The sequence below is a fragment of the Lygodium microphyllum genome, chromosome 1 (genome assembly GCF_053477565.2).
Source record: "Lygodium microphyllum isolate KBCC chromosome 1, Lygodium_microphyllum_v1.1.10, whole genome shotgun sequence".
NCBI lineage: Eukaryota > Viridiplantae > Streptophyta > Polypodiopsida > Schizaeales > Lygodiaceae > Lygodium > Lygodium microphyllum.
Window position 1 is genome coordinate 159,547,622 of NC_141135.1, and position 12,863 is coordinate 159,560,484.

The 12,863-nt window shown below is 40.7% G+C and overlaps 1 protein-coding gene across 1 annotated transcript in view; it reads left to right on the forward strand.

The window, feature by feature from the left end:
• LOC148041880 (uncharacterized) overlaps nt 1–12,863 on the forward strand; it is a 110,106-nt gene that overhangs the window by 16,212 nt on the left and 81,031 nt on the right. The window contains exons 6-9 of the mRNA XM_087683721.1: nt 1,644–1,753; nt 1,940–2,017; nt 2,201–2,307; nt 2,436–2,530. Coding sequence (XP_087539847.1) covers nt 1,644–1,753; nt 1,940–2,017; nt 2,201–2,307; nt 2,436–2,530 — 390 coding nt within the window. The remainder of the gene's footprint in view (nt 1–1,643; nt 1,754–1,939; nt 2,018–2,200; nt 2,308–2,435; nt 2,531–12,863) is intronic.

Here is a 12,863-nt window from a genome sequence, read left to right on the forward strand (position 1 = left end):
AACAATTTCCAGCAAGATTAGCCATTGGAGGTGGAGATTTTGACCAATCTCTATTATAATTCTTGATTTATAACAGAAATTAGGGTTTAGCAGCCACCTCAGGAAGTGGGCGCAGAATGAAGGCCTAAAGACTTGAATTTCAGTCATTGAAATTGGTGCAATTTTGGGAGAAACAAGTGGCAATTCAGCCAGCACACATTGGGGTTGAATTTGTCACCGAAGGAGTACAATTGAAGGCCAATCCCCAAGCAAGCCAAGGGGAAAATTGGTTTGAAGGCTTGCTGGTCATTCTTGACAGCAAGAGGCAATTGGAAAGCAAAAGAGATTCAAGGAATCTTAGTGTATTCCATCCAGATTGCAATACAAGTTAAAGAAATATTGCAAGGGGCACCAATTTTGGGGGCAACTGGCTGTCCATTGTCCAAGATTAAGTGGTAAATTGTGCATTTCAGTTTTATGTCATTAATTACTTGCTGTGTTTGTTGATTAATCAGGTCATTACCACCCTCTCTGAGAAGGAAGGCTGGTTTCACACACAACCAATTGTGGTTTTTCATTATTGCTTTAACCAAAACTTGTAATTGCTGTCTCTTTAAATTGTGATAATCTTAAAAAGTGATTGCTTCTTCATTCAATGTTTCATAATATCATATTTTGTGTCTTATTGAATGCGATGAATGTGTACTAATCCCCTTTGACAAAAGTGGTTCATCTTTTTACATAGGGTTAAGTGCACAATCAGCTTGTTTTTTAGTGTAGTCCTAATGTCTCTAGTTGGCAATGGTAGGCTTTGCAAAATTCAAATTTGCAGCCAAAGGTTTGGCTGTCCTCTTTCGATAAGGGTACTCCAAGTTGAGAAGTATTGGTGCATATTAAGGTTCATTCAACCAATTAGAGGAAGTAGAACTCCTTTGGATGATGGCCCTTAAGTGGGTTCAAAATTCAATCACAACATTTGACATGGTGCTATATTCATTTTGACTTTTGTTATTAAATCCTTTGGACACAGTTCAGGACTTGTACATACATTGCAGCTATCATACATGCAAGGCTGATTATGCTCCATCACTTTTTGGGTTTAGTTTGGATTGGTCATGAAGCTGATTTCAGTCCCCTCTTACAGTCTTATTTCCATCAATCTTTGCATCAATGCTTGTATGATTGCCATCAAATACAGCAAACAAATCAGCAAATTTTCTGCTGTTTACATGTGAAGTTTGAAGAAGACCTCTCACATTGTGGGCTCTTCATCATGTACAATCATGTAAAATAACAATGGCTTGTAAAAAGTTCATGTTTTTTAAAAATTTGTAGTAACACTGGTTTTCAAAAAGCATATATTTTTTATGCTGTACATTATGTGGCAGTGAAGGACACTACCTTTATTTCAAGAAGAAATTGCATGGCTATGCACCTTTGCATGCTGGATTTTATGCTTTTTCTACAACATACCCAGCTGTGCTGTCATATAAGTGGTGACTGTAGCTGCGTTAGGGCACTCATTGAAGCTCTTCTTTGCAAGGAGTTGATGTTTTAGATCTTTAGTGGGGAGGTCCTTGTCTACATTTGCTGGGTTTCTAGGATTGATTTTACTGGCTTGGAGTTTTAAGGAGTTTCCTTGTTTTTGCTTGGCTTCTTTGCAGCAATATTTGACAGAACAGGGCAGCACATTATTACTGGTTCTGATGATCGCTTGGTAAAAATGTGGTCAACAGAAACGGGCTTTTGCCTTTGCAGCTGCCGAGGGCATGAGGTCTTTAATTCATATTTCTGACCATTATCTTGAATAGAGTGATTTGCAGCTTGCTTAACAAAAGAGTGTTTGACTTCCTGGCATAACACAAGTTTAGAAACCAACTCCCCCCCAGCCCCCCCTGCTCTCTCTGTCTCTCTCTCTCATATTTTATGATGGTAAAAGCTGTGTAAATATGTGTTGCAGGGTGACATAACAGATTTGTCTGTCAGCAGTGGCAATTCCCTCGTAGCATCTGCATCAAATGACTGCACAATACGTGTTGTAAGCTTGTCTTTTAGTTTTAATGGTCAACTTTTGTAGTTCTGTTTCCACTCCAATATATGATTCTCACATTTCAACTGATTAAGATGATGCATGTTTCAAGCTATGTTCTACTGATTGTTTGGCTTTTTGAAAGTCTGTTCATGAATACCCTTCTCAGTCACCTTTTTGCTGTTTCATCAGTGGCGCTTACCAGATGGATACCCTGTTTCTGTACTGCGTGGGCATACTGCTGCTGTAACTGCAATTTCATTCAGTCCCAGGCAAAGTTGTGAGCATCATTTGCTGTCGTAAGTACTCTCAAATTGCATAGTGATGCTATGCCCTTACTCCTTCAGGCCTCAATTTATTTTCTAATGCTCAACTAAAATGATGGTGAATTGATGTTTTTGGTTCTCATGTATAAGCTTGGGTGCAGGTCCTCAGATGATGGAACATGCCGCATTTGGGATGCAAGGGATTCTTGTGTGAAATCACGTGTATACATGCCAAAAGTAGAACTGTTCAATACAGGTATTACTTGCCTAAATGGTTGGACAATGTGTTGATGCACAGATTGAAGTCATTCCTTTGCATATACAAGCTTGTTACCTCTTGTAGCTTTCTTTCTCAAGTCCATACATGCAAAGTAGATTGAGCATTACAGATCTTGCTTTCTGTCAGTGATTGCAGAAGTATGACATGTGGCTTAAGAATTCATTCAAGTAGCCAGTTTTGGGGATGTAAAGAGAAAGAGAAGTTTACTCTGTAAAACAGAATGAGAATGCGAGCTGGTGTAACATGTCATGCAAACACTTGTATACTTATGAAAGAAGACTGTTGTGATAGACTCTGTGAGGGATAGACTTGTAGGTCTTTGTGTTTAACAGGAGACACCCGGAGCAGAGTATGCCTGACGACAGTCTGAGAATATTGCCTGATAAACGACATCATACAGAAATATGTGTGTGAAAGCATGTTCAAGGGCTAGGACCATTTCTCAAGATTCCAAAGAGATTGCTTTGTGTGTGCAAGTTTCCTTTTGTGAAGCTGTAGACCTACCTGGGGGCCTTCTTGTGGCTGTTTCTGGTCGCACAATCTTGTTCATAAGGTCTGCTCGCTTGGCTGATAATGCCTTCTTGCTTGTTGCATTTCTGGGGCATCTTTTTCTCAATTGTGATCAGTTTTTGCCCTGTGTGACCTGAAATCTGCGCTTTCTCAGGATGCTTTTGTTTCTTCTTCTCTTGTTTGTACACTCTCTCTTTCTCTTCCCCCGCAAGCCCTGGCTCCTGTTCTTCAAATATAATGCACATGGATGCTTCAACTAAACAAGAATCTTCTTCCAAGCACAATATGTTTATGATGCTCTTTTTGATGATTTTTCACCGTAGTGGTCATGGCTCAGTGGATCCTCTGCTGATAAATAAATTCAAAATTGCTCTTCTTAGCATCTTGGCATTGTTCAAGAGGTTTTCTGAAACATCTGTAATTATCTTTTTCCCTAACAAAGTGCCTGTTGTTCAATAAGTGGGATAGTGGCTCCAAATTATTCTGGGAGGTCCTTATGTACAGAAGGTTAATCTTGCTCAGCATGGTTTTTCTGATATGCTCCTTTTAGATGCGTCTTATTGATTATGCTCAAGAAATCACCTGTGATGTTTGGACAATTGGTGCATGGACTTCCATGCTCTCCTGCTAAAGATTTATTAAAATCTTATGTGTCACAGATGCCCTGTTTAATTGGAAGTTCATGATTTCTATATCTGTCTTAAAGTGAAGGCACATAAACAAAAATAAGTTTTGTGTACTTCGAGACACGAACAAGGACACTATACTATCCATGCTACAGAGATTGCTAGCAATGTTTAGGGCATTAGTGAAAGATACTTCAAACTTAAATGGGAGATCTCTGTAGGGGCATGTTATGCCTGTCATAAATTTGGATAAGATACCGAGTTGGTACAGTAAAGTACTGCACTACTGTAGGTGTGCAAGTGCACGTGTACACTAGAGCGTGTGCAGTGTGCACTGTGTGCTAGAGGGTGCACTATTGCAGAGTGTAATGCATTGTGGCGCAAAGTTGGGTGTAATTGCAACAGTGGCCTTGTGCACTAGACTAAGTGCCAGTTAGTGTGGTGTACTAAATGCAGTGAACTACGTGCAATGAACTAGATGTGGTGCACTAGGTGTAGTGTGCTAAGTTAGCTTGCGGTATACTTGTGCTAAGGCGCACTAGTGCACTGGTTCAGTGCACACATGCTTGGTGGTGTACAGAGTGGATGGACGTAATAAAGATCCAAAGAACTAGGTCAAGGACAATAAAAGGATAATGCATAGGGATGATAAGCTCCCCAAAAACCATTCCTCGATGTAGGATGTCAATAATGATTAGATCTTGGATGCCTCTCGACATGACTCCTCACAACAATGTGGCTTCACCTTCCAAACCTCTTCAATATGGATGCATTTGGAAAGATGTGGTGGTCAGTCCTAATCCTTGTGAATATTTATTGAACTGGTTCTTCCAAAGGGCAGAGGGATATTTATGGATGCAATGCATGTGACTTGATTGTGGGCCACTTTTGTACATGCTTCTTCATTGTGTATAGTCTCATCCATGTTTTTATTAAATATAATATTTGTAATTTCAGAGGTCCATGCTATCTTGGAAAATGGAGATTGGTTGGGGTTATGTTTCTACTAACAGGTTGCATGTGGTTTGTTTGCAAGTGTGCAATCAGAATTTTGGAAAATGTGACATGTAATGTCAAAGGTCTATCTGATCTTGGAAAGTGGATGTTGGTGTGGGATTATATTTCCACTTACAAATTACATGTGGTTTGTTTGCAAGAGCACAATCAGAAGCTTGGAGGTCAGCAGGGCCATTTTGCTGGTTATGATGTGTTTTAGTAAAGGGACTCTTCTTCTTCAGATGTGGTTGTTTTGATTCTGAGAGATTTGAAACCTAGTCATGCAAAATTGATGGCTCTCTTTCTACTCTTTGAATCTCTTTCTCTTTTTTTTTTGAATCTTGAATGTCCAAATGGGGATAGGTTATGCTTGCTACATGAGGTTCAGTTGGACCTTGAAAAAGCCTTTGACCATTTGGAATGGTCCTTCTTGGGTCCTTGGGATTTGGTCCGAGAATGTCTGGACTTATCAGTACTATCAGTGTGGAATCCTCTTCAAGAGTTCTACTCAACGGTGGCGTCATGACACCCTTTCCCCTTCGTCGATTGTTTAGGCAGGGTTGCCCGCTGAGTCCTTTGTTCTTTGCCTTGGCCACTCATCCCATTTTGACGATGTTGTCTTGTCTAGTGGCTAATGGTGAGGTAGTTGAACTCGCTCTCCCTTCATAGGAATAGTTGGTGAGACAAGACTTGGCGGATGGCACTTTCATGTTTCTTAAGGCAGATCTGGATAATATATGAAAGAGTGATGGCCATACGTGACTTATTTGCCCTTGCCTTGGGACTCAGCATTAATGAATCTAAATTGGCTCTTATCAGTTGCACTAAGAGTGATGTTTGGCCCTTGGGCTTGCTGGCCAAGCAAGGTGGTGCTTAAAGGCTCTGTTTTTAGGTATTTGGGCTATCCTTTGGGGGTGCTATGAAAATATGCTAGGTTTTACACTGAGCAAACACAGTATGTGCGAAAGCACAAAGACTTAGAGAGTGATAAGCAAAACTCGAACTGAAACTAGCCTTCCTTCCATGGATGGGTGGTAAATCCTTAATTATAACTTAATTACAACAACAAAAATAGTTAATGCAAATCTGAAAATACGAATTTGCCTACTGATCTTGGACAATGCACACCTGATTTGCCCCAAAATTGGCGCCCCTTTCGATATTTCTTTGTTTGATTTTTTTTTGTCCAGAACTGACAAATGCACAATTATTTTCGCATTGGAGGGGTAGATGCAAATTTACCCTACGGGTGTCTTTATTGAAGAAGAAGTTGATTTACAATGGGATTCTCCCAATCCCTTTCGGTATTCCAACTCCCCTTGCTATGATGAATTACCAACAAGTCTTTAATCCGATTTGCCCCTTGATTCGAGTAATCAATTGGCCTTCACTCGCTTTGATGGAGATGGAAAGTGTCCCAAATTCAATTATTCACTGGTCCCTCCACTTGAATAGGCTAAAAACAGCTTCAGCCCTGTTGAATCCAAGTCTTGGAGCTTCCAATTTCTTGCATGCTTCCCGAGGCTGCTGCTAAACTCTAATTTCTGTGCAGATTAGGATTTATAGTAGAGAAATCTGAAATTTCTCAGCCTCCAAGGGTCCAAAATACTGAGATCTTCGGAGCAAAGCTATGAAATGGTTGGGAGATGAGAGGGAAAGCTGTAGAGAGAGAAAATTTAGAGTTTTGTTGCGAAGAATGACTGAAAATCAGTCAAATGCAGCTGCTGCCCTGCCACAACAGCTTGTAGATGCAAAGAATTGAAGAAAATCAGTCATTTACTGCTGCTGCCCTGTCTCAACGGCTTGCAGATGCTGTCTCCTGATATTGATTGGTCTTCTCTTGCCTTTGGCGGCCTCAGAAGGTCCTGCAATGGCTGCAATTAGACCAGCTGCCTCCCCTTCCTCTCTCTTGGAGGTTGAATTTATGAAAATGCCTCTCTCCAACCTGCATGGGAATTTTTGACAAGTGGCAACCTTTCCAAATGGTTTTTTCAGCATTTTTCATAATTAAATATTAATTTTCAGTCTTTAAATACTGAAAATTAATCTAATGATTATTTCGGTGCCCTGAATAATAATCTGACTGGCCAATAATTAAATTGGCTAGGCAACTTCCATTCCTAAGTATCTCTGTGTCATCTTTGACCATCAGATTGGCATACGGTACCATTAAACGCCAGTTCTCTAGTGTCACCAACTGACACTTATGGCCAACTGGATGACCTAGGCCAACAACTGGTACCACATACCACCAAGTACCTGTGCGGCATAACTTATAACAACTTTTGCCTTTGACATATCACAAACTGCTGCAAATGTGACCCCAAATTGATCACAAACTCATTGCAAAAACTAACCAGAAAGCAGTACAAAAACTGATGCACAACTGATCCAAAAAGTGAAAATAAACGATTCTCAAGCTGATCAAAATCTGAGCTGAAACTGATCAAAATTTATGTCTCAAAATTGAGGTAAAATTCATTCTAAATTGATCATAAGCTAATACAAAAGTATAGTTCCAGTGCCCGGGTGAAACTCATACTCATCTGCATACATCTCACAGTGACTAGTACACTATGTAGTGATCTCATGGCAAACATACTGTCAGTGCAGTACCTTGGATGCATGTTGAATACATCGAGCCCACTACATACGAGAGTTGTCCATAATTGGAGGAGGGAAAGTGCTACCTCCCCCTTGAGCATCGGGCAATACTTCGTACCCTTGCTCTGCTGAGTCTAACGAAGCCTGAACTAAAGTCGGCTCTAAACTGAAAGACATGCAGGTAAAGCTACAACAACTAAGGATGGTCTGCCAAGTCATCCTCTTCCATCCATTTGGCATCCATTGGTGAATAATTTTGAAATTTCACAAAGTATCTCGTGGAATCTTTACCTTTGATATTTCTTTCCTTATGTGCCAAAATTTGCTCAGGTACCAAAATCTCATCTAGCTCCTCAACCTCAAGCTGAATTTTAGTAGACATATCCTTTGGCACATCACCATGAAAAGGCCTCAACAAACTGATATGAAAGGCATTGTGTATCCCCCAATGTGGAGGTAATTTTAGCGGATATGCTATATCACTGATCTTCTCCAACACTTGGAAAGGCCCATAGTATCTCATACTCAACTTCGGATACAATCTTTCTCTTCCTTTCATCTTTTTCAGCCTTGCCTTTTCAAAACGCAGCAATATATAATCATCCTCTGCAAACTATAAAGCACGTCTATGGCGATCAACCGCCCTCATTTGCTTTTCTTGCAATCTTTGAAGTGCATAATTTATCTTTGCAAAGGCGACATCCGAGTTTTTCATACAACGATCAACCTCAAAGATCTTATCCTTAGTTTGCAGAATATGTGGTAACTTCTTGCTACCCTCAGCCACGTCAAATGGAGCTTTGCCAGCACAACTATGCACTGTGTTGTTGTAGCAAACTCAACCAAGGGCAAATACTGCTTCCACTTTGTCTTGTGGTCTGAAGCATGGCACCTCAAAAGATCTAACACTGTGGAATTTACTTCCTTAGACTGACCCTCTGTTTGCAGATGGAAGGATGATGAGAATTTCAGCTTGGTACCCATATTCTCAAACAAACCCTTGCAAAATAAACTAGTCATTCGGGGGTCTCGATCACTAATGATCGACTCTGGCATACCATGACACTTAAAGATGTGCTGCAAAAACAATCGTGCCATATGATCAGCCTTTATTTTCTTCCTCATCGGAATGAAATGGGCTTGTTTGCTAAACCTGCAAATGATAGTCCATATCCCATTATTCTCTGTAGGTGTCTTAGGAAGCTAAAAAATAAAGTCCATTGCAATGCTCTGCCAAGGCCTATCTAGTATAGGCAAGGGCTGCAATAAACCCAACATCTTTTGCACAAAGTGTTCATGCCCTTGGCCATTGCAAAGTTTATCATAAATATTAGCAAAGTCCAAATCAGCAAGATATTGCTCTTTCATGGCATCCAACTTAGTGTGATAAACCATGCTGATGGCTGAAATTTGTGGCTTACATGACAGTGCATCAGCCACAACATTCTTTTTACCATCAATATGTACGATCTGAAAATGAAACATAGAGAGAAAATTTTTCCATCTCATATGCTTTTCTGACAACTTTGTTTGCGTCAGAAAGTATCTCAAAGTTTGATGGTGGGTCTGCATTGTAAAATCAGCCCCCAACAAATAACGTTGCCACGTAGACAATGCATGATTTACAGCCAAGAGCTCTTTCTCATAGAGCTGCAAATTGTTTTCTGCATCGTGGAGAATTCGGCTTTCATGGGCCACAACTTGGTTGTCCTGCATAAAAACTGCCCCTATGTTGTTACCACATGCATCACATTGAACTATGAATGACTTCGTTAGATTGGGCAACACAAGCACAGGATCTGAAGTCTTCTTTTCCTTTAACTTTTCAAATGCTGAAATTTCCATTGCTGTCCATGTAAATGGCATATCCTTCTTCTGCAAGGCATGCAATGGAGATGCAATTTCAGCAAACCCGTGTACATACTTCCTATAGTAATAACATAAACCAAGAAGCTGCGGATCTCATGCATATTCCTCAAAGGTGGCCATGATCGTATTGCTTTAACCTTCGTAGGGTCCATGCGAATACCATCTACCGATACAATATGCCCCAAAAAGTGGATTTCATGCAAGAAGAATTCACTTTTCTTGTCATTGATAACTAGGCTATGCTCACGCAGTTCATTGAACACAATGTCCAAGTGTTTTCTATGCTTTGCCTTGTTCTTTGAATAGACAATCATGTCATAAAAAAAAGTGCCCACAAATCCTCTATGTGGCCTGAAGATATGATCCATCATCCGATTAAAAGTGGTAGGAGCATTTGTAAGTCCAAAAGGCATAACAAGAAACTCATACAGTCCAGAAGATGTCATGAAAGTTGTCTTAGGCACATGTTCCGGTCTAATGTGTATATGATGATACCCACTTTTTAAATCTATACGGCTAAATATGGCTGCCCCTTGCAATCTATCCATAACTCCATTGATTTGAGGAATCGGAAAGCAATTCTTTATTGTGATCTTATTCAGAGCACGATAATCAATGCACATACGTCACAAACCATCCTTTTTCTGCACCAAAAGCACTGGAGAACAATAAGGAGATGCCATGGATGGGTAGTATATCCCTGATTACAACTTAATTACCGCAGCAAATAGTTAATGCAAATCTGAAAATACAAAATTTCCCACTGATCTTGGGCAATGCATACCCGATTTGCCCCAAAATTGGTGCCCCTTTCGGTATTTGTTTAGCTTCATTGAAGAAGAAGTTAATTTACAATGGGATTCTCCCAATCCCTTTCGGTATTTCAACTCCCCTTGGTGTGATGAATCACCAACAAGTCTTTAATCTGATTTGTCCCTTGATTCGGGCAATCAATTGGTCTTCACCCGCTTTGATGGAGATGGAAAGATCCCCAAATTCAATTATTGGGCAGTCCCTCCACTTGAATAGGCTAAAAACAGCTTCAGCCCTGTTGAATCCAAGTCTTGGAGCTTCCAATTTCTTGCATGCTTCCCGAGGCTACTGCTAAACCCTAATTTCTGCTACTACAGATTAGGGCTTACAATAGAGAAATTTGAAATTTCTCAGTCTCCAAGGGCCCAAACAGTGAGATATTCAGAGCAAAGTTGTGAAATGGCTGGGAGATGGGAGGGAAAGCTGTAGAGAGAGAAAATTAAGAGTTTTGTCTTGAAGAACGACTGAAAATCAGTCAAATGCAGCTGCTACCCTGCCAAAACAGCTTGTAGATGCAAAGAACTGAAGAAAATCAGTCATTTATTGCTGCTGCCTTGTCTCAATAGCCTGTAGATGCTGTCTCCTGCTATTGATTGGTCTTCTCTTACCCTTGGCAGCCTCAGAAGGTCTTGCAATGGCTGCAAATCAGACCAACTGTCTCCCCTTCCTCTCTCTTGCAGGCTGAATTTATAAAAATGCCTCTATCTAGCCTCTAAAGACGTTTTTCAGGCTTGCATGGGCATTTTTGACAAGTGGCAGCCTTCACAAATGGTTTTTCAAGCATTTTTTGTAAATTGAATATAATTTTCAGCCTTTAAATACTGAAAATTAATATAATAATTATTTTGGTACCCTGAAAAATAATCTGATTAGCCAATAATTAAATTGGCTAGGTAACTTCCATTCTCGAGTGTCTTTGTGCCATCTTTGACCATCGGATTGGCGTTAGGTACCATTAAACGCCAGTTCTCTAGTGTCACCAACTGACACTTATGGCCAAATGGATGACGTAGGCCAACAACTGGCACTAGATACCACCAAGTACCTGTGCGGCATAACTTATAGCAACATTTGCCTTTGATATCTCGTGATTTCTTTGGGTCCTTGGGCTCGTAAATTTACTTTAACCCTAGTTGCATCTTACATGTGCAATATTTACTTAATCATGTGATTAAAAATTAATCTACATGTTAAGTGAGGTTTCAAAAATACACGTCCTTGTGACACAATACCTAAACGGAAAATGCAAAACACAAAACTCAAACACAAAGATAAACATAAAGAGAAGAAGCTCTGAAGTGAATTAATATTGTCAAGGAATGCCCTTATGTTGTCCGCCCTGACTTCCGCCCGCTTGTCATCCTTCTCGATGCCCACCTATCGTCCGCCTTGACTCTCGCCTAACGTCCATGATCGTGCCTGTCGTCCACTGTCCGCCCTTGTCACCCGCGATTTGGTGAGGACTCTCTCGCTCTCTCGTGCACACTTTAGATTAGTCTTGACTCCTTGAGGCTTGCCCCAAATTTAGGGATGATTCAACAGGGATTTGCAAATTTTCCCCAATTCAAAGCATCTATGATTCAAGTTGTGTATAGAATGCCAAAGGGCAGAGCAATGGAGTGTCAGAGAGTGACATCCATTCAGAGATGGATCTCCAGTGTTGTAACCACTAGTCAAAGATGAGAGAGTGTTGAATAATGAAGGACAACAGGTTGGTCACCAAAACACAATAGTTAGAGGCTAAAATCTGGTAAATGCAACAGTGTACCATTAGAGAAGGCTGAAAATTGGTCATCCAAGGCGGAGAACAATAAGGTGACAACACGAGAGGTGTGTGCTAATGTAGGTTGTCCATCGGATAGCGAAAATGTAGGTATTGCAGTAGTTGCTTGGTGGGAGAGATGACAATAGGTTGTCGTCTGGTGCTAGATGTTGAAAATGTAGGTTGGTTAGGTGCTATGATGAGGCAGCCAATGGAGACCTCCAAACAGCAAGGTGATGGCTGAAAAGAGGATGCCTAGGGCTAGATAGTGATGGGTTGTAGTCGGTGATGGTTGGACAATAGCAAATGGTAGGTGTCAGATGGCTGAAATCTACATGGTAGAATGAGAAACTTGCACAAAAGGATTAGGCTAAATGGTGGGCAGCTTGTCTATCTATAGATGTTAAAGGGTACCCCAAAAAATTAGGGTTTTGGGGGACCACTGAAAGTCTCTCGAACGGTGCACCAAATTCGTGTTTTCCATTAATTAAGTGTGTTTTTCATTAATTAAGTGTGTTTTGCTACTCAGTTGTAAAGTGTGTTTTAGGTTAGCACCCTCTCTCAAGCCCAAAACTCAGCCAAAAGGAGAGACTAGCAAGGTTTACCCCAAGGTATCCCACCTCAAAGTAGATAGGGCATCGGACAAAGGGTACACGTCGGCTGCCCAGTGGCCTACCGAGACTACAGAGGCGATGGTTATCTTACAGGGGAGTACAAATAGTCACCCCAGAGAGGACGGGGCATCGGACAAAGGGTGCTTGTGGGCTACTAAGCCCTACAAAGGTAGATGGAACCACATTGGACTTTTTTTTTTTGGGTTGTGGAGAAGTTAATTTTAATGGGTGATAGCTAATTAACTAACAATGACCTAGAAGACAGGAGTAGGAATGGTATACCCAACACATCACAAAACGGTATAAGCTTATCTATCCACTTGAGGATGTTGATGACGAGGGAAAGGTGATGAAGTATCATGTGAAGGAGGAGGGTGGTGTAATCCACAAGTGGAAATGGCTTAGGATCTATCCAGTGATACTTTGCACAATGGGATGCATAGTATGCTACATATTGAAGAATGCTCATGTAGCAAGTGCCACTTGGACAGTGTCCCTTGTGAGGTAATTGTTCA